This window comes from Pavona decussata, unplaced genomic scaffold (assembly GCF_977016875.1).
Source record: "Pavona decussata unplaced genomic scaffold, jaPavDecu1.1 SCAFFOLD_180, whole genome shotgun sequence".
NCBI classification, from domain to species: Eukaryota; Metazoa; Cnidaria; class Anthozoa; order Scleractinia; family Agariciidae; genus Pavona; species Pavona decussata.
Window position 1 is genome coordinate 2,560,342 of NW_028145590.1, and position 27,159 is coordinate 2,587,500.

General features: G+C 37.2%; 1 protein-coding gene, 1 long non-coding RNA gene and 1 pseudogene across 2 annotated transcripts in view; 2 read left to right on the plus strand and 1 right to left on the minus strand.

Moving 5' to 3' along the window:
* Positions 1–15,150, plus strand: part of LOC146463243 (uncharacterized) — a 90,289-nt gene extending 75,139 nt beyond the window's left edge. The window contains exons 10-11 of the mRNA XM_085084823.1: positions 13,920–13,951; positions 14,318–15,150. Coding sequence (XP_084940949.1) covers positions 13,920–13,951; positions 14,318–14,501 — 216 coding nt within the window. The 3' untranslated portion in view covers positions 14,502–15,150. The remainder of the gene's footprint in view (positions 1–13,919; positions 13,952–14,317) is intronic.
* Positions 65–1,818, minus strand: LOC146463250 (uncharacterized; annotated as a pseudogene).
* A 1,994-nt stretch (positions 15,151–17,144) lies between the features above and the next one.
* LOC146463251 (uncharacterized) lies at positions 17,145–19,611 on the plus strand. The gene is made up of 5 exons (XR_014856954.1): positions 17,145–17,183; positions 18,151–18,192; positions 18,501–18,529; positions 18,921–18,963; positions 19,504–19,611. It is a non-coding gene; the product is annotated as an uncharacterized LOC146463251 (long non-coding RNA).
* Positions 19,612–27,159: the final 7,548 nt, after the last annotated feature.

The following is a 27,159-nucleotide window of genomic DNA, read 5'->3' on the forward strand; positions in this document are numbered from 1 at the left end:
AGATATAGGTACCAACAAGAATTTTATTACATTTTTAATACTTGTAAAAAAGAAAACTTTTACAGTCATGAATTTTTTAACTTAGTTTTCAAGCACAATTTGACAAACTATTTAATTGTACTATTTAACAATAATAATTTATTACTATTGTTAAGATTTCTCAGAATTAAAACTCTATTCAAATGGGACAACTGAGTCACACAGATTAACAAGTGCGCAACAGCTTGTCACAATCTTATCTAGGGTAGTTACATCCCCATTTCTAACAGTTACAAAGTCAATAGGTTGAGTTGCACTTCGAATACTGTACTTTTTTCTGATATTCCCAATAACCTTCTCCACATGAATCCTAACATACCACTTAGCTGTTTTTTGCCCTTGGTGAATGCAGGGATCTTGATAGTTGAGCAAAATAGTCCCACTGATTCTTGAATGTCAAAACCCCTGTCTGCCAGAATGACATCTCCTGGGGTAAGGTTATCAAGAAGCCCACTATTCTCTGTGAGGTGCTTGTCACTGACTCTCCCACCCCATCCTTCAGAAATGAAACTCACAGTACCTTGGGGGGTGATTCCTATAAGATACAGGCTGTACTTGACAGTATTGTGATGTTTATATGAAGAAAATGTTTGGGCCCTTGCAAGGGGATTCAAAGGGCGGTCCAGGAAAATTTCAAAACAGTCAATAATAACAACACAGTTTGGACAATGTTTACGAAAGTCCATTGGAAGGGTTTTGCGAAGAGCATCCCTATCAGGCCAGATGATCAAAGGTTTTAGCCTGATATAAAGAGCATCAACCACCTCAAGAAATGTACGGGATACAGTCGCCTCACTGATACCCCCAAACCTGTACCCTAAGTCCCTCCCTGACAAGTTCAACCTCATGCGAATTAAAGCCAACAAGAATTTCTGAAAAGGACTTAAAATCTCTTTGGATGATTTGAATTCCAGAGTTGAATTATTTACAAAATTAAATATGCACAGCAACAGTGACCAATTTGGAAGGCCAGTGTAAAACAAAACCTTGTCATTGTCCTCTCTAAATGAATCTTCATTCAGTGAGTTTAACTTTAACTGTTCCTTGAGGAATGAATTTTCCTTCTCCAATCCAGCTATGTACTCATTTGTAACTTCCGTTTGGCAGTCTTTGCTCCTGGACTCCTCAACATCAGATGGGCATGAAGCATTTAAATGCGATTTCTCTTCAGTGGACTGATTGAACAGTTCCAGTAGGGCACTAGCACAGTCACTCCTTCTTCGCTTTTCAACCCTTTCCTTCGATCGTTCATGTCTTTTCTGGCTTGATGCTGACACTCCATGGTAATTATACCCAAGCTTCTGACTGGGTGCCCAATCTGGGCTGGTTGTATCGTAAATCGAAGAAGGTTTACCTACGAAAATGAGACAACGAAAAACTTCTGTCAGGACAAAACCAGAACGAAGCCAAACGTGTATGAAGGGAACACGTGCACGTGTTCAGTATCAATAACTTGTACCTACGTTTTACGAAAGCAACAAGAAAGCGATCATTATACTTCGAGACCGTAATACTAAAGCATGCAGTGCACTACTTACCTGATATGAAATGGTCACCACAAACTCTTACAAATTCGCCAGGATCAGCGGCAAGATCTTCCCTTCGAATCCTCGCGAGCCAAGTCGACGCTCAAAGCTTGTTTTTTTACATTCGATCTTTGCACGATCGCGGGAAGACGGTAATAGCCTTCGCTCTTTTCTCTGTTTGCACGATTGGAGCACCAAAAAACCGCACAGAAGTTCACCATAACGCAAATAAATCAACAATATTTTCCACTCGCTTTTCAGACACACGTGCGATTTGTTTACAAGCTTGTCCTCCAGTTCGCAAAGGCACGTGACGTGACGTCACATCTGAAATGGGTCTATTGCGATAGTCGACAAGCCAAGAATGGTAAATAAACTGAACGCATAGGCCGGAAGTCCAAGAAGCACGACTGCTGACCGGATGTAACACAATGTAATGGGATGTAACACCGGATGTATGTGTAATGATATCCTCTTGTAATGGGGTTGTTTCACAATGGCAATGGTGAAGAAAGCCAAAAAAAAAAAAAAAGAAAAAAAAAATACCCAGAATAACCGAATGAAAACAAAAACAAAGGAAATGAAGCTGAACTGAAGCTTGGGTGAAAATTGAACGCATGATCATAATAGCCGCCCCCCCCCCCCCCCCCCCAAGAAAAGATTGCTCTTTAGACTGTGAAAATGCAATTACAAATTCAGTTATGATAAACTATTCGTGACAAGAGAATGAAATATTCGCGCGTGAAATGTTACATTCATTTACTTGCAGGGCAAAGAATAAGATCCATTTCGTCGCTGATTTCGTCACGGTTTATACTAAGTCCGTAGGCTTGCACGTGCCTGGAAATATCCCTTTGACATTGACTGAGTTTTATATTGTTTCTACTGCACTCACAAACCGAAACGTCCCTTTTGGGATTTGAAAGAGACCAACTTTCCATTGTCCCGACCAGGATATTTTCCTTCGCACGACAATATGCAAACTTCCCTTACAGTGTTTTTGATCGACGGCACAAATTTACGTCCGGTCACCCCTCCCCCCACCAAAAAAAAAAAAAACAACAGCAAAAAAAAAAATAATAATAAACATAATAATAATAATAATAATAATAATAATAATAATAATAATAATAATAATAATAATAATAAATAAATAAATAAACAGAAAGAATGCCAAAATTTGGGCAGGTATTAGGTACTGAATGTGAAAATTTATCGGCTTGGAGAGGACTTATCTATTTCTGGAGGAGAGGTAGGTCAAAAATTCCAACTTCGTAACTTCTAATGTGTACGCTAATGCCCCAGATCAGCGATGTATCTTACATGCAGGCCATCCTTAACATCAAATAAGCAATAAATTAAAAAAACAAACAAACAAACAAACAAACAAACAAACCCAGGAAACATGGGCGGCTTATGTGGTTGCGTAAAACGATCAGTGAAGCGCTTTTATTTTGTCCTCTTTATTCACCACTGTAAACAGTCATAAAAGCGGATCAAAAGTCGTCCTTTTATCCCCCTATCAATGATATATTGTACCAAAAATATCTAAAGAAGAGATAATGCCATCGCGACATTTAGCCGAAGCTACAAAAACAAACAAAAAGCGAGTATACCGCATTTAAAACTACATCCGGTCAGCAGTTTTGCTACTCGCATTTCCGGTCTACATACGTTTGGTCGTAAACAGGTCGTAAACAACGATTTCTTCGCTTCTCAACTATGCACCACAGAATATACGGCTCGATTTAGCCAAAGACTTTATCCAGAATCGTTGCAGACATGCATTTGCTCAGCTGTGATCTTGATGCATCTATTTAACTTCCTGGATGGATTGTATTGATGAATTATTTCGATACTCGACACACGACTGTGTTTGACCCGTTCGACTGTTCTTTATTCGGGTTAATGCATCATCATCTTTGGTCTAAAAGTTGATGTTCGGCGAGGCTAGGCAGTTAGATTTGTCCTTTCCGCTCGAGTGTGTGCAAGATTTGGTCAAGAAAATGGAGCGGGCGAACTGAGGAGAGACCCATCCTATAAGACAAAAGCATCCTGAAGAAACTCCCAAAAGTTGCAAGGTGGGCTTTGTTTTAATTTATATTTCATCAAACTCGTTGGCCAAAACCTAATCAATCAAATGTAGATAACAGATAAGATGAATGAAAAAGCCTCTGAAGCTGATATTCTCTATCTAAAGCCTGTTTGAGCCAAATACTGGAGACCTCAACATTTCCAATTTTGCAATTTTTGCAACTTGCCTCAGATGTCTTCAACAGCCATGGCCAGAATATAATTTTCCCCAAATAGATTTTATAATATTTATAAACTTCAATATCTATGTAAGCCCTGCTGCTAATTTGGTTTGTGTGGAAAGAGTACTTTCGGAGAAATAACGATTGTGGTTGTGCTTGTTTTTCCTTCTTGTCAAAATGGCCGACAGGCAACATAGTAATACGAACATTGTCTTCTTGATTATAGAACCCAAAATATTCTAACAGCAAATTTTATAAACTGGGAGAGTGGTTCTACCATCTGTATGAATTTCATTTGAATTGGTTCTCATGTACTCGAGAACCAGACTCGTTTATTTTTACTATTTGAGAGTGAATTTTTCGGTCAAAACATAGACCTCAGGCCGACGTGATCAAGTGCGGTTTCCATGGCAACGACGCACATGCCGATTCAAATATGGCTGTTTTTGTTCATCCCTCCAGGTAACCTACCTCCACACAAAAAATGAAGGGGGGTTAAAAATTTTCATTTCCAACTTTGCTTCACTTTCCTGGAGAATTGCTCTTAATGTCTGAACTGATTGTGTAAGAATCCTGGGAAAATGAGGCATTGTGCCTCGCAGGCTTTTTTGTTTTAGCCTGTGATACAACACACAAGAGAGGAGTTCATCATTGCTCCTCAGTCGTGTTGCATGCCTCACAGTTGTGTTTTGTACCTCCTACAGCCAGGGGAAAAAACAAGTGAGGCTCAAGAATGCTTTTAATTTCCAGGCTAAATACCCCATAGGGGTGAAAATGGGCCTGCATCTTGTGTTTTGTGTACTGAATAACAATTATTTTTTAGTCAGACTGTGACACAGCCACACTCCTAAGAATAAATCTATATTTGAGTTTTCCAAGTCCCCATAGCAGTCAAACCCATGAGCTTCCAATTACAAGTTCAGAAGCTCTACTTTTCCAATTACAAGTTCAGAAGCTCTACTTTTGCTCTTCAAGTTGAGAAGCTCTTCCATTGAGCTACAGGAGTCTCGTGGGGGCTAGGGCCATTAAACTAGGTTCATGGGGAAATCACCATATATATATGCTGCTAGGACTGGAATGTCAATGAGAAGTATAATTGTGAAAGAAATGTGATGTTATGTTTTAATAAAGCCAGTGATGAATACATGATACATGACCAGAAGCACATAATATATGCTTCAGACATGACACATACCATGTATGTTTTAGGTAGTGACATGGGCATGCATACTCAGAAAAAGAAAACATAACAATCACATAATTATTCTCGATCTGAAGCAGCACATTTAATAAATTATTGTTAAAAATTCTTAAATGGGATAGACATAAAACTTATTTAACAATATACAGTCAACTCTTTGACTTTCATAGCGACCACTTCTTGTAAGTGACCACCTCCCGTAAGTGACCACTTCGTAAACAACCGTACCACCACTCACATTTCTAAAGGGACTGAGGCCAAAAATTACACATACAGTGTATTCTTATGTTTTCCAGTAAGCATGAACCACCCAACATATTCACGTATGATCGTTATTAAATCATTACTCAGAAGTGACAAAAGTTCAATTTTCAATGACAATACCCCTGTCTGCTGACAGATTAATGACAGTTTACAGACAGAGAAGATAGCTATAATAAGATCTGAAGGTAAATGGGAATTGTTACAGTGATCTGTTCTAAAATATTATACAAAGTTTCATAAGAAAAATGGATAGATGTGAAAAAATCAAATAAAGTAAGTTTCTATTTGCCTTAAATTTTAGCTGCTTAAAGGCAATAATTATCAATCCATTATTAGGCTTATTTTGTTGATCTTTCCCGTAAGCGACCACTTTGTTGTGCCCCAAGGGTGGTCGCTTGTGAGAGAGTTGACTGTATTCTGTGGACCAATTGCTCAGTAATTGCTACGAGGTATGTGATTATCTGGTCCACAAGCCTTGTGCAGCTAAACTAACCTCAAAATAGGACAAAGATTTTTTGCTAACATCAATGTTTACATCTTATTTTATTAGCATATATGAAACATGACGCTTTGAACAAATGAACACAATAAACTTAAAGAACCAGTGTCACATCTAGTAATCAGCCTAGTCTCCTTGACAGCCGTTTCTAGTGTTGTCACGCAATGCTTCTCCCTTTTGTGGAGAGGAGAGTTACGTGACAACACTAAAAACAGCTGCCAGGGAGACTAGGTGAATATGGTGATAAATAAAGTACAAAAGTAACTCCGAAATATGAAACATTCTAGATACAAGAAATTCACTTCCAAAGTGAATTTGAAAAACTGTGAAATTTACAGACTGTATGGCACTGGCACCCAGTCATACATTCTTTGTAAAATCTTGACACTTTTAAAGTCCATTTATTTTTCTCATTTTTTTAGCCGGTTCTCAAGCTGCTTCAATTTAAAGAGTGCATTTTTGCTCCTGTAGTTTTGTTGTTAATGCTTATGTATGCTAATGGAGGTGAAAATGTATATTAATTTAATTAAATTAATTGTAGCATCAGTGTTTATGCTATTTAAGTTGTTTATGTTTTCCTTCACTAGCTATTTTTAATTTTTAGCTTTTCGGTAGCCTGACTGCTACAATCAATTCAAAAATGACGGACACTTGAATCTTGGCCAATTAGGTACAGTAAAACAATTGCGGCTTAAGAACAACTCCTGCCCATTTCCAAAACAATAGATCACTCTTTATTTGAACAACTAATAATTCAGACACTTTGAAATAAACTTTGATTTTGACGCTTTTAGAATTCTTGTCAACAACATTTTAACAATTGTATTTTAGTTCTTAATTCATTTGTACTACTTTGCTGTATTTATTTATTTTTTATTTATTTTTTTATTTTTCACGCATCATTTACATCTGTCGAAGGTATCAGACAGGCCACCGAAAACTTATTAAATCTTTTACAAATCATTTAACCAGTGACTGCCACTCTGTATTTGTTAATGGGTAATTTATGCATTAGGTTCAGCACATGAGAGGAACAGCGTCTGAACAGCTGCTGCTCCAGTGTCGCATTAAATGCAGCAGACCCTGTCAAAATTAACAATGTTTGCCGTGCCAAACTGATTCAGACGCCGCTCTTTTACTGCACTTAATTTATCAATCAGGTTCAGCACATGAGTGGAGCAGCATCTGGAACAGACCTAAACCACTAAACACATGGGCCCTTCCAAAGCCCTGGCTGTCATGCCAGAGCTACTGACCACCGAGAATGCCTAGAGATTAATGTTATTAAGAGAGAGAATATTAATACTCACAACCGGATACGTCTGGGAAAAAGTTTCTTCGTTTTTAGTCGGTCATCAACCCAAAAGCATGTCAAAAGGCTGTCTCCGAGGCCCCAAGGTTGCTTTCCCACTCCACGGAACACTTTCTCAAAATCATATAATTATATCCATGGATCAACAACATCTGCAACCGCGACGCCATTTCCCAGATTTTCATATCTTCCTTGAAGATTGAGCCACGTTCCGCGAATCACCGATCGGTAAGTTTGTACAGTTTAGAAAATCCCTTGGTTTTGTTATTAAACTAAAAATCCATCCAGCTCCATTTCGCTCCGGGGATTTCTGAGGATATGTTCGAAAGGTAGCATGGCGGCTTTCTAATGTTGCAGAACTCGCCAGCGTTTCGCAGCCTTCCAACGCATTGACCTATGTTTTCTGTAACCTCCAGGAAGCAGTTAAAAGTTGAAAATGTCGTGACCTCAAGAGAAATACATTTTGTCCCCAAGACACCATCTTGAATGCAGAAAAGACACTGGAGCGAGTAACCTCGTCCTGAAGACGACTTTCTCCGTTTGCTGCAAATGCGGGAATGGAATGGCGGAATGAAACCAGCAAAAATAGAGACACGTTTACACTGAAGTACTTGACACTTGACACTTGATCATTATTTCTAAAAGAAAAAAGTTCCCAGGAGGAATCAGCAATCCTCTTTACACCCCAAGTTTCTCTAGTCTATAGGATGACCCCTGACTATACATATTGCTAATCATTGGTGTAAACCGTTTCATTTGTAGAAAGTCAAGTGCAAGTATCACATTACTCAGGCTAAACGGTAGCCTCATGAATAGACATCTACCACTGGCTTTAAGAACGAAAATACAACTACCCCAATTATTCGCAGTTGGTCTGCTCATGCAAGTCTTGATTCTTTAAAAGTGCGCTGCGAATGTTTTTTCTTTTTCATGCCCAAAGTTGCCAACATAAAAACAACAGGTTGCTTGCGCAGTTTTGTTTTTCCTCTACTTTCTTTTTTCTTAATTCTTCTCCCCTCCGCGTTTTTCTAAACCTTCTCGTTCCCACAAAAAAAAGGGCTCAAGTAGTCATCGACTGCCTTTTCAAAAAAGTAGAGTTTACATGTATTTCAACAAAAATGTAGATTCCAATTTCTCCGTCAAATAAAATCAAATTGCACTCGCAGGGAACTAGTCATGTGTCTGCTCTCGCCGTGTTTACCCATTCGTTGACACGCCTTCATTTTGTGTGCTCTCTTCGAAAGCAAGGCGTGGGCGCTATGCTCTCTCAGTTTTACCTTGGAATTCAAATAACACCCTTCGGTTATATGACTCAACAATCCTCACTTGACTAGACCATTTTGACTGACTTTATTTACGAAATAAAGAGGTAAAAATGATGGGAAAAACCACAGGACTGCTACACTCTGGATGTAATTTCACTTGATATAAAAGAGCTTTAAGCAAAATTTGATAAAGAGGAAATTTAGTTTATCCCTTGTCATAGAAAATGCAACCAATCAGAAAGCTAGAAACCAGTTGCATATTCTGGGGTATGCAACGGGTTGCATTCCTCGAAAAAATCCCGTCGTTCTTCGCGGCCTACAAATTTCGGCGCCAAAAAGCTTGCGACAGGTCAAAATTTTCATTTAGAAAAAAATTACGTCAGCAACTAAAACATAAAAGAAGAATACCCCAGTTTTGACCTTAATTTTGAATTTCTGGAAACAGACGTCGAACAGGAATGTTAATTCACTGAGTGCCATGTGATAAATTAGTTATGCAGTGCTTTCTCCTGGTATACCATGAGTATCCTACTCGTGACTTGATTTTTCTTAGTAAACAAACGAGTCTAAAGTCTCTGGGGGGTATTTCAGTTGTTCCAGCGGTTCAGATGAACAGTTGTTTCATCAAAGAAAAATATTTTCCTTATGTTCTGTTTCTTCAATCAAAAAGCTGCTGACCAAAAAGAACGCTATTGTGCACTGGCAAACAGACTTGGCGCGCGCATTTATAATTATGCTACGTCATAAAGGTCAATTTACTAGGAGTTTTTGGAAAACGTTGGAAAAAGCTACTTAGTGATTTAAAGCGTGACTATAAAAAAAGAGAGAAGTGAAAAGCTAAGAAAATGGCCTCTGGCCGTCCATCAGGTTAGTAAGCAAACCTAAAGCAGTCATTTGTTAAAGGCTTCTCAAATTTCGTTTTGATTTGGCGATTTTCCTCGATCGCAGACTTCCAGAAAGGGAATTCGGATCCTGCTTGAGAAAAAAAGGACTTCGCCCTGCACTTACTGTTGCCTAACAAAACACTGATTTCCGAAGCCATTGATCCTAGGGCGTTAACTGAGAATTTTATAATACATTAGGGACGCAATGTGTTCAGGAGTTATCTTGTGATAATCACATAAAAACTACACCGCTGCAATTTTTTTTTTGGACTCCTATTCAATATATCACATAACTTTCAAATGTTTTTTTTTTTTTTTTAATAAAGATCGGTGTAAGAACTTTAAACGATATATTTCATGGAGTGGGACACATTTATGGAAAGATGCAAACAGTTTTTAGTTGTATTTAATTGTTTATTTTGTACACCTTCGATGGTTACGTTAGAAGTTAAAAATCCTTTTATTACGTCATTTCAAGAATGCTTAGAAATTTAGGAGAGTAGCGCGCATTGAATTCCAAATGTCATTTAGATTAACGTCATAACGGAGATTTACTTGGAGTTTTCGGAAAATGTTGGTAAAAGCAACGCAGTAAATAAAAACACTAATCTCATACCCAGATGTTTGTCTTCAGAGAAAACATTTTGGTAAAATCGATCATGTTCTCCAATCTGACTGGTCAATGAAAATAGCACAATGCAAGCCGCGTCTTGTTGCATCAGCCATTGTTCGCGCCACTTTTCAGACCTTTGCTTTGCACGCGCGTAGATACAAGCCTTACAAAAAAAATATATCTTGACACTTCTGTCTTTCTGTTGAAGCGTTTTGCTGTATTAATTTAAACAACTGCTACATCTTCTTACTAACGTACACTTTTTTTTATAGTGATTGCAGTAAAATTTTTGTTTGGTAATCTGACGCGTGCTAACAATTACGGGTAAAACAGCGCGCACACATTGGGGACCATTGTCAACAAAACTTTTAGCGGCGGCTTTCTCCTTTAGTGTTCCAAAAATCAGTTTCCTTCTTCCATCCCTTCTTAAAACCACTTCAAATTTCATTCAAATTTAGGTTAAGTCCCCCCTTAAACGGACCGAGTTGGCAAAATCTGACACAGTGATAAAAAATCGGCCCTATTTTTTCAAATCTGCGACAGTGCTACAAATTTTCACTCTGCTCGTCTGTTTTACTCGTCAAGTAAGCTCTTAGTAACTCTAATGAAAAATAAAAATAATTATTTCTATTTCTACGAAGTGCTTCTTTACTCGAAGGACAGGAAGTAACTGCCTTTTAATGTCCTTTATACTTTTAAATTTTGTTGCAGCATGCATTACAAGCGGTTGACTGCAGCCAAGAAAAAAATTCAGGCCGGAAAAGAGAAGGCCCAGGTTTGTAATTTAGATAAATAACAAGCTTGATTTTTTTCCTCTTAAAAAATAATATACAAAAGATGGGGGCTGGTAGAATGGTGTGAACTGGGTAAAATGGGAGAAATAATGAAATTAGGAGATGAAAAATGGGCGAAACAACAAACTGGAGAGAGAACGGTAAGAAAACGAAAAGCAGGGGTAACTAAGGGATAAGGGTGGGAACAGGGGTAAGAGGAAGAACGGAGGGATAAAGAAAGAAACAGAGGGAGGGGGGGGGGGAACCGGAAGGAGTGAGAATAAGAGAGACAAACGGAGCTGGGGGAAAGAGGTCGAAACAAGATTAAAAGAGAGGACAGGACAATAAAATATTTAACCGAAGAACCAGGGGACCACTGGGATATTGAGTGTACATAGGGAAAGATGCATAGGGTGGGGCCAATCAAATAGGTGGAGGAGGAGGTTTGAGGTGAGGTGCAACAAAAACAGTGACTGGGAATCAAGGATGCGAATAGGGGATTGGGGTATTAGTTGTGGGGAGTCATGTGGGAAGGAGGACGAGGCTGTTGGAGATAAGGGGTTAGAAACAAAGAAGGGGATCGTATGGAAAGACGAAATAGAGATTACGGTTGAGAACAAAATGAAAATAGACAATGAGACAGTGGTGGAGGGATAGTGAAGTATAAAAGGACTCAGAAGATTAGGAATGAGAACAGGGCCAAAATTGGCGTACAGAAGGGAAGGGGAGGGGGGTTAGGGCAAACACCGTTTGTGAGTTGATAAAAGATGGCCTGAGGAACTTTTTAGTCAATTTGAAAGTGTTGGGAATGAAATCGAGACATTATCCCTTCAGCTCACTTGTTTATAACTGCATCGATCTATGATCTGTCAACAGGCTGATTTAAAAATGCTGCAAGAAAGAAACACCGACTTCCACGGGTGAGTGTTCGCTGCAATAATACAACAAAGTAAAGAAATACGAGCTGATAATTGAGAGAGATATAACAGGCTAGGACGAGAACAGTTATGGTGTGTTATTTTTCATTGAAAAAATTAACAGTGTTATTGTATTACTTTAATATTATCACGAGAATTTGATGTCATTTGAAAACCCCAAACGTTTGCCTGTCAACAGAAACAAGAAAACAATTGTCTAGTTTTGTTATAAATTATCAACCCAGTGAGACAAAACTGTCAATTAGTGCCTCTATTCAGAGACAGAGTAGGCCGGTATGGATTGAAACTTGAAAAAAATTAGGCAAATTTTTTTTAAGTTCTTGCATTTTTGATTCCAAAATGCGCTAGAATAGATCAAGAGATGTTCCTTTCAAGAATTCAGTTGATTTTTTTCCTCTCGTTGTTCTAGAATTATTTTGTAGCTAAGTTAAGGTCTTTTTTCACCATTTTTAAGAAAAGAGGTCAAAAACACCATGACACTTCCCCTTTAATTTGTGTTTCTTTCTAGGACACTTCATGAGCTGAAAGTTGAAGGAAACAATATTGATCAATAAGAGGTAATTTCCCTAAATTTAACAACAGATCTGAAGGCCCTCGGTCTCGATTAATTTAAAACGATACAAAAGTACTCCTCTCTTTATCACGACCATCAATATTACAGACAAAGTAAATGATGTCATCGTCTTCATCGTCATATTAATCATGATTATCAAATTATTTCATTGCCATCTTAATCATCGTCATTGTCATCCGTCATCACTACGTGACCAAATTGAAACATCATCACCATCATCATTATTATCATTAATACTACTGGAGGTCCATAAAGGTTTTGAAATTGTCAGAACTTACTACATCACTTATAAGTCCCACTTGATTGCAGGACGACTATGAACTATAAAAGCATATATACCTTTTGTATGTTGCTGTCTTCCTGCAATAAAGAAGGGGTTAGAGAGGGATCACGGGAGGAGACCAGTTATGGTTGGTTATTTTGCGATGAAAAATGTAAAAGTGCTATTGTATTGCGTTGTGCTTCTTTCTGGGAAAGTACACGGTCTGATCACTTGATCAGAAAGTCATCGCTGTCATTTCGTCATCATCATCATCATCATCATCATCATCATCATCATCATCATCATCATCATCATCACCATCATCATGATCATCATCATCATCTTTAGTTATATTCACCCATAATTGACAAAACGTGTTATATTAAAAAGATAACAACTTTTATTTACCCTCGGAGGTGTTTATAGCAAAAGTTCTAGTGACGCTGAGCAATAAACTTTACAAAAAAAAAAATAATTTAAGTTGAAAATAACATGGTTAATACTAATAACCCCTTCTTTATTGTAGAAAAGAATGAAGTCAAAAGGTATGTACGGTTTTTATTATTATTTTTGTTAGCTCTGATGTTTAGAATCACTAATTGAAATTATTGTGTGACTTAGATTGCATTAAGTTTAGCAACACTGAAAAAGAAATTTTAATTAAACTCAACTCTATGTTAATTGGAAGTTTTACTTATACATGGCATTATTACTCTGAACTATAAGCTCTCTGATTAGTTTTTTTTTTTTGTGTGTGTGTTACACGTTCAATCATTATACCTTTCGGAATGATTGCAACAAAACTAGAACAAATTTTCCAAACCTCTCAAAATGTTTATTCTAACAATCAGTTTAATATTTCTTAAAACTCGTCTTCTTAAATTATACACTTCTGTTTTTCCGCAGCGACATTGAGATTTTGGTCCAAAAAGTTGAAGAAAAGAAGCAAGAGGTACCTGATGATGTCATTTACGCTAAAATTAACTGTTTTATTGTCTTAGTTTAAGTTTCACATGTAATCTTATTGAAACAAATTTAGCTCACGAAGTTCCTCCGAGAATAAACCAAATGGTTCAGTGTTGATCAGATTAGTTATCATGTTGATCCAAAACATTAAACGTTGGAAACGCGTTCTCATACATTTCATATCTCAAAGTGCTGGTCAATCAGCAGACTAATAGCATTTGCACAGAGTTTAGAAACGTATTAAAAAAAAAAACATGCTTCAATGCTTATATACAAACAGACGTCTTCTGAGACTGGTTTTACGATAGTCATTTTAGAATAATTCTAAAGCAGATTGGCACATTGTTTATTGATAATTTTTTTTTTTATTTTAACATAGAGGGAAAAGCGAAAGGCCTCTTTATATGAAGTGACCAAAAGTTTCCAGGTAAAAAGTTCACACTCTACATAGACCCTTCACCACATCACTAAAATCGTCCATCCAGTACTTCCTGCCCTCAAAGCTATTGTTCCTTTTTTTCTTATTTTCTATTTTACTCGATCAACAGACCGTGCTAGAAACGAGACAGCAGATGGAGAGGTAAATACATTGAGCTGTAGGTCATATTCTCTGGTTAATTTTATATCTCGATTTACACTACTTATGAGTGAATACAAAACTTAACGTTCCATAGTATGGCTTGTTAATAAATTCAAATGGAAAAGACGTAATGGTAACCTTGTTAGGAGCATGGGGAATGACCTCAGGTTGAACTCTTGAAAACAGATTCGTGCTGATATTGTAAATACTGTTAGAAGCTTGTATCACTTGCAGGAATCGCTGTATTGATTCTCTTTTTTTCTTCTCTTGTTTTACATCTGTTTTTAAGATTGCCTGAGTAATAGTTTATCGACAGCCATTACCTAAAACGTTATGCTAATACTTTTCTTCCTCTCTTCCGTATAGTGAACTGAAACAAATGAAAAGTGAAGGAAAGAGCTGCAAAGAGCAGGTGGTTTATCCAGACGAAAACGGAAATAAGTTCCTTGCACTTAGAAGTCGTGTGACCCACATCTCCAAAATTGCAAAGTTACGTTTAAATGCAAGAGGCCTGTTAATCAGTGGTCGCGTTTTGCTGGAGAATGTGTAGCTTTGACGCTTGAACTCTTATCTAAAGTTCATATTTAAGTGAAACATTAAACCGTGAAGAGGGAATTTTTTTTATTGAAGTTATCCACTCAGTGCCATGCTTATCTATTGATGCATTAACTGGCTTGTTGATTGATTGATTGATTGATTGATTGATTGATTGCTTGCTTGCTTGATTGATTGCTTAATTGATTCATTGACTCACTGAATGAATGATAGGTTGCTTGCTTGTTTGGGATGGGTGATTGGTTCATTGATAGGCTGCTTGACTGATTGATTGCTTGCTTGCTTGATTGATTGATTGATTGATTGATAGGTTAATTGATTGATTGATTGATTGATAGGCTGCTTGATTGATTGACTGATTGATTTATTGATTGATAGACTGCTTGATTGATTGATTGAATGCTTGATTTGAGTGATTGATTGATTAATTGATTGATATGTTGCTTAATTGATTGATTGATTGATTAATAGGCTGCTTGATTAATTGATTGATTGATTGATTGATTGTTTGATTGATTGATTAATTGATTGATTGATTTTTTGATTGATTGATTGATTGATTGATTGATTGATTGATTGATTGATTGATTGATTGATTGATTGACTGATTGTTTGTTTGTTTGTTTGTTTGTTTGTTTGAATGATTGGTTTGATCAAATTTCATTTCTTCTTATTTAGGTCTCCACAGATAAAAAAGTGAGTGGATTTTTTTTGTATGTGATTTCATCCGACCAAACGATTGCATTGGTCTTACTGCTCCTTTGACTGCCACTGATCCTAAAGTTTATGGACGAATAAGCTTTATTTTTTTTTTCTGTTTACTTTTAAGCGAAACATGTTTGCCAGGTTTTTTAATTAACCCTATCGATAAGAATTTTTGTAGTCTTAGCTTTTTTGCTTTTATCATTTTTTTTTTTAAATTTTTTATCAATTTGAAGTTTTTAACCCCATCGATGATCATTAAGTCTTTGTAGTTTCAGCTTCTAGTTTGAATTGCTGTTTTTATCATATTGTAATTTTGTCTTATATATTGTATTTTTTTTAACCTTTTGTATATTTAATCTTTATAGGACCTTTCTGAAAACCACATTTAGTGAATGAAAGCTTCCTAATAAAAGATTATTATTATTATTATTATTATTATTATTATTATTATTATTATTATTATTATTATTATTATTATTAGGGAACAATTGGATATGAACAGCGAGCTTCAAAAAGAGAACGACCAGTTTGTAAGTCTCCTTTTAACTTATATGACCTTTAATTCTTTTACTACACGAGATACCACAATCGTTCCAAATCTTAAGACTGAGATATCGCGTAGAAAGGAAAGTATAAATCTGTTACGATCAGCGATGTTGAGAACACCAAGTGCGACGATTTAAAGAAAGTACAAACGTTGGAGTAGAAAAATGGTTATACACTTGTGTAGCAGACAGCAAATGTTCTGGTTAAAGTTCTTCGAAGAACAAGTTTCGCCTTCACTGATTAAGTGCTTTCCTGCTTAATTTGTTTTAGGCTGCGGCCCTGGATGAAGAGAACAGGAGAGTGGAGGTACCTTACTATGGCTACGCTAGATGTTGAATAAACCGCTGCGAAAATGCATAAAAAATCAGACAACTCCTAGACCTCAAACTAAAGAAACACCATTTCCGTATTTCTGCGATGAATAAGTTTTGAATTCGGTAGATTGAAAGAAGAACAAAAAAAAAAAAAAAAATGGAAAAAAAACAAGCAAAGAAGAAAACAAAAGCAACGACAAATAAAAAATGATTATTCCCAAAATATAGCCGTAAGCTGTCAAAAAGTCATTTGTTTTGACACATATATACTGTAAAATTCCGAAAATAAGTCCCGGGGCTTATATTTTTCAAAGGACCTTTTTGAGGGGCTTCTTTCTGGAAGGGGCTTATATTCGGAGGGGCTTATTATAGGAGGTATTTTTGCGTTCCAGATTTGGGGGTTCTATACGGAGGGTCTTATTTTCGGAATTTTACGGTATGCTATGATATTGCTGTACCACGCTTCCACGCTTAGAGGTGAAGTGAAAACCAATGGGGAACTCGCTCGCAGACACAGTTTTCCCGCGCCTTAGGCCAGTTTCTTGTAGCTGTTTCGAGTTCTGATTGGCTCGTCAGGTTGCAAACGTTTGTTATGATTGGTTGAAAGCATTTAAATAGGTTTCTATTTAATGAAACTAAACTGTAGACCACCTTTTGTTCTGATGAATTTCTTCAAGAATTGATATACAGCTGTAATTGGTAAAAAAAAAAAAGTCTTTTAGATTCAGTTTCGGAGCATGTACCTTCTTTTGATGTCATTTTCTTGATTCTAAAACCAGCAACCACCCTAAAAATCGAGGGTCTTGTTTTGATCGAAAACTACACAGACTATATGAACACGGAAAACATTTTTCTCCTGTTACCTACAACTGTCAAAGAGAAGCCCGCATGAAATCTTTCTTACATGGCTAAAACAATTATTCAAACTGACTTATTTTTTTCTAGATCTTGTAGGTATTGAAAGCAGAAATGAAAAGGTAAATGGAAGATTGGCGAAATTTTAAAATCCTTTTTCACTCTTTTCGTGTAAATGTAAGGTATGCTTAAATACCTCTGTTTGTCTTTATAGTGAGATGGCAGGAATGCTCAACAAAATGGAGAACATGCATAAGGTATTGAAACTATGAAAGCTTCTTGTTTTGGTCACGTCGCCAGGAGTTGGGAAAATGCAGCACTTTCTTGTTTAAGGTTCATTCGTGGATACATCCAGCCTAGTTTCCAAGCCTTAACGCTGTCAATACAGGAAGCGAGCTGCGTTACAGGCATGGGTTCGAGATGTGACGTACCTTTAGTAGTAAATCTTCGATAACGCGTCGACGAAGACTGGAATCCAGGCTCAAATAGCGCATCGCTTTGTCTGGATTGAGCAAAACAAAATAAATGGGTACGGGATTTCAGGAATGTAGGACTGTGATGTTTGGGAAAATTAATTAAATTAGTGGATACAATGTACTATTGTAGACGGATTTCTGTAAATATTTGACAAATTTGCTAAGAATATGATTAAAAACAGTGAAGTACGAAACAGTAATTTATCAGCGCCGCGCTAAAATGGAATCTGGCTTTAACGGCACGAGGCGGCACAAAGTTATGAGTGGTATTTAAAATTTTCTATTGCTTGATATAAAACCCTTGCTAAAAAGCACATAGTTGCTTTGCCACAACAGCAACCGAAAGATGAATCATGGCCTTGCTACTTAGGTATTCTCTTGCTATCCGATCTAAAATCACCAGCCCATCTGTGATCCACGAACCGCTATTGTCAAAGAGAATGGTGCAGACTTTTGATTTTAGCAGGAGGCCATGATGAAAGAATAGTATTCTTCTTGTAAATAATTTGTTTGTTTGTTTTTATTTTCGCAGTCAGTTTCTCTGGAAATAGATGAACTAAACAGGTGAAACAGCCTTTTCATGCTTCAAACCTATTAGCTCGAGTTTTTTTTAATCACAACTTCGCTGTTATTTTAAACATCCCTGCACAAACTGAAAATGAATTTTTAATTAAGGACGCGAATAATCTATGGAAAGTAAATAATTGATACATTTATACCATAACTACTATTATTTCAATTTATACAGGGCTCAAGAAAGGTCGAGGAGTTTGCCGTTTGGCGACAACAGGTGAGAAAGAACGAAAGAAATGTTACTTTAGCACATCTCGTTGTTGTTTGCAATTTTCAGATTTTGACTCAAAACAGGAAACTCTGTGAGTACTGGGGAAGGCGTGGCAAAGGGCATTTACCCTGAAGTTATTTCACATTAAACGTTCAATGAGACACCTGAAACAAGCACAAAATACCAGGACATCAATTTTTGTAAGCTCTTCTCTGATGGCTTAGCGAGACAGGCCCAAAGCCGTATTAACCCTGATTTCAAAAGGTCCCTTGTGAGTCATTATGTTATAAGTTTAACTGCTATTTTCTTTTCAGGCTGTGAAGGAAATCTCAACCAAAGATAGGTGCGTTCAACAAAGTAGAGGATCCAGCTATTTAAACTATTTCATCAATGCCACAACGATCATTTTTGGAGCTGTAGTGACTGTAGCGAAGTGAGAGAGCTGGCGTAACTAAGCAAAGCTTGTTGCGCTTTGTGAAGTTCCACCAGCTCACTGGAAGGAATGATAAGGGCCAGTCATACTTGATTACATTTCAGTTGGTGATTAGTTCGGGTTGGATTACACTGCAATTCTCAATGCATTATAAATATTATAATTAAAGAAGTAAGGATATGATTACCAAGCACAAGAGACTGAGAACTCTTTGAGAACTGAGAGATTTTTAATATTAGTTTCAAATACTTTCCTGGACAATCTGTGAGTAAGATCGTTTTTTCTGTTTTCTCTCTTACAGTGAACTGACAGAACTTAAAACAGTTCTTGAACCACCGCAGGAAGTAAGTATTGAGAAAACATTAGTAGTATGTAAACTAAATCACGCGAGGAGCTAAGAAACTAAAACCATAGGTACGATACAAAGTCCCCTGCACTGAGCAATCTTTGTATCTAACGACAGAATTAAAATATTTTATGGTTATACCAAAACAAAACAAAAAAAAATAGAGATTCTGGACTAGGTGCGAGTCTTCCTCGTGCTATATTATAAGTAATTTTTGAATGACAATTAAGACTTCTGAAGAAAGTCGATAACTTAAACGCCAGTCTTCTGCAACGACCGGGTTCGACACAACCCTCCCACAGTGAGTCTACACTGCCCCTACACTACCCTGTATAGGATCTGAATCCACTGCCCAAACTTCAGATAGAAGCCAAACGATAACAAGAAAGCCAATTGCTAGAGGAACTTGCAGTACCAAATATTGCTTGCTCATGTGCGATATTCTGAACACAGATGTCTGCAAACGGAGTAAATTGAAATTAGAGTAGTTTTCTTCTAATAAGATGTATGAATTAATGACATGTTATCTCCTCGCCAGTTTCCAACAAGAAAGAAATCCAGGAAATCCGGAAGGGTTATCAGACTGCTATGCAGTTTTTTTTGCTGCCACCGTTAAAATAAGATAACTTATTTTCTATCAGAGTGTAAATAATCTGCTGTTTTGTAAATTGAATACTGTACATTTTTTTCTACATCAAAGTGACGTAAACAATTTGCCTTCTCGTTTTATCAGACGGAAGGAAAAACTGCAGTCGTTTTCTTATTTGTTTAAATAAATATTTGTTTTGACAGTTTGAGCTGGATTTCAATCTTTAACCTTTCGCAAAAACTGAAAGATGATCTTATTCGGAACTGAATCTGTAGTGCTTTTTCAGAAATGAGACAGATTGTCGGCGTTTCAGGAGGAATATGAGGGAGGGTGTTAAGAAGTTTCCAGAATAACAACTTAAACTGCAATTCAATACTCGGAGCGAGGGAGAAAGAGGGGGAAGGGGTTGGACAGCGAGAGAGAGGGAGGGTTCACGGTCTATTCAGTCCAGAAAGATGTGTTGGAGAAGGGAGGGGGGTCGGGAAGTGCCCAGTGCCCAGTACCCACGCGCATAGAATAACGCAAGGTAGATCATTGACCTGTGTGTTTTCCATGTAGAATCAAAAAGAAACAAAGTGGAGGAAGTCACTTCCTGCGAGCAGAGCTGAAGCGAGTCTTAATTACCAGCGTTTAGATCTCTATACAAGGAGGATAATGTCCGGCTCGTCGCTAGCAGCTATGACGTTTATGTGCTTCGTATCATTGCATCAAACAATGCCTTTGGGTTTCCATGCAAACGTTATTAACCCTTTATAGTTCTTTCTCTCTTTTGAAGTACGCAACTCTACTGCGCATTAAGGCAAAGTCAAAGATTCTATCAGCTGCTCTATGTAACTGCTAAATGAGGGGAGCAGGGATGGCGCAGTGGTGAGACCACTCGCCTCCCACCAATGTGGCCCGGGTTCGAATCCCGGACTCGGCGTCATATGTGGGTTGAGTTTGTTGTTGGTTCTCGTCTTTGCTCCGAGAGGTTTTTCTCCGGGTACTCCGTTTTTCCCCTCTCTTCAAAAACCAACACTTCTAAATTACAATTCGATCTGGAAAGTGTCCCCAATTAGTGCTCCGCGCTAAATACATTGACACTTAAATAAAGTGATTTATTTTATTTATGTTCTTCAGTCGCTGTTCGAAAACCCAGTCTTGAGGCTCTATTTAGTACCGTTGAGCAAAATATCTGCAAAACCAGTATGGTAACCAAATGTTTCCCTTCAGATGTCCAAACATAATTACGGTTACCCACTAAGTTTAAGGAAAATTCTATTATTGTGTATCTATTAATGCTATGGCATTTGAAAGCGGACTGTGATGGTCAGTTATTACGAAAGTCTGTCTCTAAGAAATTAAACTGTGATTCCGTTACGAAAGTCGTTCCTAGGTCCAGCCCCTACAGTAAGAAACATCTTATATGGCGCCGAATTCCTAACATTAAAAGGCGGTATCGATTCACGTGAGCAAATAATGAAAATTGATTCTTTGAAAAAACCTCCAACAAAATGAGATTAGTATCTTTTTTAATATTTCTCAGTTGATATAGTATCTTGTCTAACCATCGAAGCTGCGTCGATAGCAGTAAAATTGGAACTTAATTATGTTTTAAACAAGACGTTCCGCTATAAAAGGGCAAGCCCCTCCTTCATTTCACATCTTTGTGGGCGTGAAATCTTAATCTAGACGCCGTTCAGTCGTGGTAAGTTGTTGACTCAAGCGTCCTCTCAAAAAAAAAAAAAAAAAAAAAAACAAGGCCTCAAAATTCCATAATATCACTACAACAATATAAGATATCAAGTTCTAATTTGTTTCACGGGGTTTATTCTGAAAAGTAAGCCCATTTTATCAATAAGGGTCGTAGAAAGACACATGTTGTTTGTTAGTTGTTTACGCTCTGATGGGTGATTGTCAACTGATAGTGAGAATAGCCTGGCCAGGCCCCTTTTATATCGGAACTTCCTGTTTTAGACATTTCTTGTTTTATTTCCCATTGACTGGATTCAACGGTGGTCAATAAACCTGGTCTTAACTGGCTTACACTGGACAGCAATCAGCTTTTGGTGCAACTACAATGGTTTGCAGTGATACTCTAAGCGGAACCGCTGAAGTAACTAAAACATAAAGAGAAAAATAAGAAAACTTCTGTCAATGAAAAATTCCTCAGAAATTGTCGCATAAATTATCCCGAGTATTTCGTGGCAATAGCCAATCAGAGTTGATTCTTCTGGCTTTACCTTTACGTTAGGAAACGAATACTAATTTTAGTTTCTCTTCTTACAAGTTTAAGTATAACTTGTAACGTTGTATTTATCCTCTTGTTGGATTTTGCATTGTAATTTTATTGTATTTTAGACGTAATTTTTGCGTGAGATCTTAGTAAATTAGATGGACTTTTGTACGTCCGTTCATTCGTTCACTAACAATGCGCAGGTGCAAAGCAACCAATTGGAACCTAATCCGTCATCCTACAGAAATAGAAGGATACTGAAACGCCGCTTCAAGAAAAGGAAATGTGAGATGTCTGCACGTTCGCTGTAAGAGATTGGACTGGTCCCAATGAAAATTTACATGTCTACTAAAATTGATCAAAAGAAGAGCTAATTTGATGCCAATGAGCCGCATGTTTGTAGCAAGATTCAGTCTCGCCAGTAAAAGGCAGTTTTTGAGCCAAGTTGGCATTATTCACGTTATCAAGAAACGAGGTGAGTAGCAATACTTTATTATTGCCCAATCAAATGGAAAAATGGTTTCTCTCAAACATATATCACGCTTTTAAAGGGTAGGGTTTGCAGATGGTTTCATAAACTCCAATTAAGTTTGTTGCGATCGTCGTTTGCTGGTGAATATGCTGTGGGGTTGTTGCAAGGCTAAAACATTGAAACAAACCTGGAATAACATTATTTTGTGTTTCTCTGTTAACATTACAGTAAAGTTTCAGTCCACGAAGATCACTGTTAGTAAGAAAGACGATCTACTGAAGGCAACGTTAGTGTTAAGCAGCGAGTTATATTATATAAATATCATGAATAAATAGCGATGAATTCAAACACTTGTCGAATAAAAACTGACGGTTTTACTCAAATAATGAAACATAAAGAAAGATATAGTATTCGACACGTCACGATTTTGAAAGAACTATCTTCCTTCTGAACGCCACGACGTTCCGTATAATGGTCGTTCGCTAACAACTGAGCTACAAGGTGAGGTGAAGAGCTGGATCATTTAGTACAAGTTTCAAGGAAGGGAAGAATATTTTTTTTAGAAAAGATATCGTTTAGCTCATCAGTTAAGTCAGTCGCTCTACCGCAGGTAAGACAAATACGAGGCTAAAACAAGTTATGAGGCGATGCTCCTCTTTATTAATGCAGATGGCTAAATGACAAAAGAGTTTACAAAAGGAAACCGCATGGTTTAATTTGAGCTCATTTTTTTTAAAGAACCTTGGTTATGCACCTGCCACTTTTAGTAGTTCCTTGTTTATACTTCAGATACATTCTGGGAAAGTTGGGTGTGCCTCGATTGATAGTTTTCCAGTTAATTCAAGCAATTTATCTTTTGAACGAAAAAAAAAAAAACCGGAAAAATTTCATTACAAAGAAGTCTGTATATCTGGCACACTTCCTGTTTAGTTATTCATACTTCTATCTGTTTACTGTTAATTGACATCCTCGTCTAGTTCAGAGAAAAGAGCCAATTTCCCACGCCAAATATCTAGTGAGCGATGATTTGCACGAACTTCGATGTCCTCGCGATCAAAACTTACAAATTGAACAAGGATAAAAACAACTAAAGAAATTAGAAAACCAATCAGATTCTTGCTTTCACCTTATGCCATATGATATGGGTACAACTGATGTTTTAGCACAAAAATAACATCGTTTTAATACGTTTGTTACGTTATGTTTGATCGAAATTAATCTACATACACCTAAGAACTTCATGTGAACAATTATCATCTTATCAAAACAAGAATTCACCGCATTCGCAGATCTTTAAGATGACAAGAACAAGCTTCAACTAAAGCAGCCTTGGACATAGTTCGCCGTTGATAACGTCGTAAACGAAACAAGAAATTAAACACTTCGCCACAGCAAAATTGACACGTGTGGGTAGAGTTTGAGACTTTAAAGCAACCGCCTTTTCCTAGAGAATATTTGTCGGACTGTTCGGCTGAAGGACTGAAATCTTTATGGAAACAAGACATAAAATCATTATTTTATGGAAATTCATTGCGAATTTTTACGTCGCTATCAAGATTTCTGTAAATGACGATCCGACGAAATAGAAAATGGAGCGACGATTTACGATTGATAACCACGCGATCAAACACTTTTAGGAGAAGTTTGGGAAATTAGACGCAGGAAGTAAATTTATTTTTTATATTTTAGAGGAGCTACCGTTCACTAAGGTAGTCAATTTTAATAAGTTAAGTCAATTTTTTTCTTACAGACAGACCATCATTTGCAAAATACCAAAGGAAAAACTTTCGGAAACTTTGCCTTTCATATTTCAGGTTGAAGATCTTATGCCCGGCTCATTTGACAAACATTCATGGTTTTAACTTACGTGTTAAAGGCATTGCTATGACCATATAATATGGATACTAGCATAGCTCATTTCTCACAAAACAACTGCGAGACAACCACACTGAACACGGGAAAAACAAAAGAATGAAGCATTGAAATAAATTAAAAAGAAAGGTCCAGTCTAGGAAATGAAATATTTCTCTAAGAGTTCTACTGTAAGAAACGGCTGAACATCTTTTTCTTTACTTCGTTCTTATTCACAGCTTACAAGGAATTAACACGAGGAGAAGGAACGTTTAAGTTTTATTGAAGTATGGTTGGTAACGCTTCTGAAGATCCTTCTTTAGAAAAGCTGGGAAATGTGTGGGAAAAGGTTTTTCTCACTGAATTTGTTGTGATAGCTTCAATCAACGTCTTCACAGCCGTCGCCTTTGCAAGAAATCGCCACTTACGCAAGCGCACTACGTATCTGATAATAAACCTGACTGTGGCTGATTTACTGGTGGGAGTTGTGACGGGACCATTGGGAATATCCTTCGATAAGAGACATGGTTTCAGCTGGAGAGAAGTCATCATTTTAACCTCGATCAACATATTTCCGCTTGCTTCTCAAGCCAACCTTTCGTTAATTTCTTTAGAGCGGTTGCACGCCACACTTTTCCCCTTCAGGCACTACTTAATTGAGAAATGGCTTTACTATAAAGTTATTGTTGGCAGCTGGATGATAACTTTGCTTCTGGCATCCATAATGTCTGTTCTTGAAGAGTTCGCGTTAAGTCAGTTTGTTCAGTATGCAATTGCATGTTACACATTCCTAACCCTTCTTGTCATAACTGTTTCTTACGCTATTATTATCATAAAAGTCAGAAGTAACCCTTCTCCGCAGTATTTTAGTACAGTTGGGTCAGAAAGGAAATTGTCAGTAATCTTAAGCATAGTTACCGTGGTCTCTATCCTGACCATTCTGCCGGCATCTATCTGGATGATAATTGCACAATACATTTTAAACCACACGTCTGGTGCAGCGTTCCTTCAACTCGAAGCAACGGTATCTTTGTTATATTACGCTAATTCTATAGTCAATCCATTGATATATACGATAAGAATGCAAGAGTTTAGGAAAGCGGTTAAGGAGCTTTGTAAGAGGACTGTAGCGAAAACGCGTGTCCAACCCATTGAACTGCATGCAATGTAGTGCATGAGTGCAAAGATAAAAAAGTAATAAAACAAAGAAAAACAATCGAAACTAGGTTCAACCTGATATTAAACTTAGCGGTGCTTAGTTGTAAGAGGACTACAGTGACAAGGGCTGTCCAACCCACTGAACTTCACACAATGTCATGATTGCAGACGCGCAAAGCTAAAAGGATAATCGCGATTTGGTTCAATCTGATATCTAAGTTAGTTTTGCTTGCTTTGTAATGCAAGTTTTTAACAACGGTTGAAAAGGTTTCTCCTTTCAAATTGTGTTGAAATCAACTGTGAAGTGACTGTTTTTCTCGTGGTAGAAGTAAATCTTGAACTCTTAAGTTGCTGAATCTCATAACTAGTACGACCTTAAACTAATCGCTTAAAAAGTTTGTTCAAAGAGCTATTAGAAAATCAATGGAAACAAGTTTCATTGAATAAAGGACTATTAAGAAAACGAAATGTTTAATTTTCATGAAATTTGGTGATTTTATGTTTTTGGAGTGTAGAACGCAATGATGTAGTTTTTGGAGCCTGAAGACGGAAACTTAACTTGAGTAAAGCAAGCCAAGTTGAAGAAAAACTATTTTTTTCAACTTTAAGCGCTGCCATAAAAACATGCACCACTGGACTTTGACAAAAAGTAGGTCGTTGCATTCTACAATGTTTCTTGTCAGTTCTTGCCAATTTTGGCTGTGATTAGACTGGTTTGAACGAGATCTACCTGCTCCAAGATTACTAGTATCTCAAAGCGGGTGCCCAAGTGACTCGCCCCTCGTGGCAAGTTGTTGACGTAAGCGTCCTCTGAAAAAAAAACAAAAAGCCTCAAAATTCCATGATATTACCACAGCAATATAGGATTTCAAGTTCTAATTTGTTTAACGGGGTTTAATCTGAAAACTAAGCTAATTTTATCGATAAGGGCCATAGAAAGACACATGCTGTTTGTCAGTCGTTTATGATCTGATGGTTGATTGTCAGCTGAAGGTGAAAATGGATTGGCCAGGCCCCTTTTATACCGGAACTTCCTGTTCTAGAAATTTGTTGATTTATTTCCCATTGAGATCCAAAAGTGGTCAATAAACTTGATCTTAACTGGTTTATACTGGACAATAATCAGCTTTTGGTGCAACTCCAATGGCTCGTGGTGATACTCTAAGAGGTACCGTACCGCTGGAGTAGCTAAAACAGAAAGAGAGAAATAATTCGTCTGTCAATGAAAAATCCTTCAGAAATTATGTCGCACAAATAATCTCGAGTATTTCGTGGCAAAAGCCAATCAGAGTTGATTCTTCTGGCTTTACCTTTATGTTAGGCAACGAATACTAATTTTATTTTTTTTCTTCTTACAAGTTTAAGTATAACTTGTAACGTTGTATTATTTAGCTTCTTGTTGGATTTTGCATTGAAATTGTATTGTATTTTAGACTTACTTTTGCGTGATTTCGTAGTAAAACAGATGGACATTTGTCCGTCCGTTCGTTCGCTCACTAACAATGCCAAGCTCAAAGCAACCAATTGGAGCCTAATCCCCCATCCCAGAGAAATAGAAGGATACTAAAACACTATTAACAACGGCGTTTCGTTAGACGTTTCTTTTCCGCTTCATAGAAAGGAAATGTGGGACGTTTGCACGCAGGCTTTAAGAGTTTGGACTGGGTAAAAAAAAACATACCCAGTCTCAATGAGAATTTGCATGTCTACTAAAATTGATCGAAAGAAGAGCTAATTTGATGCAAATGAGCCGCATGTTTGTAACAAGATTCGGTTTCACCAGTTAAAGGCAGTTTTGGAGCCAAGTTGGCATTATTCACGTTATCAAGAATCGAGGTGAGTAGCAATACTTAATTATAACCCAATAAATTGGTAAAATGGTTTCTCTCAGAAATATATCATGCGTTTT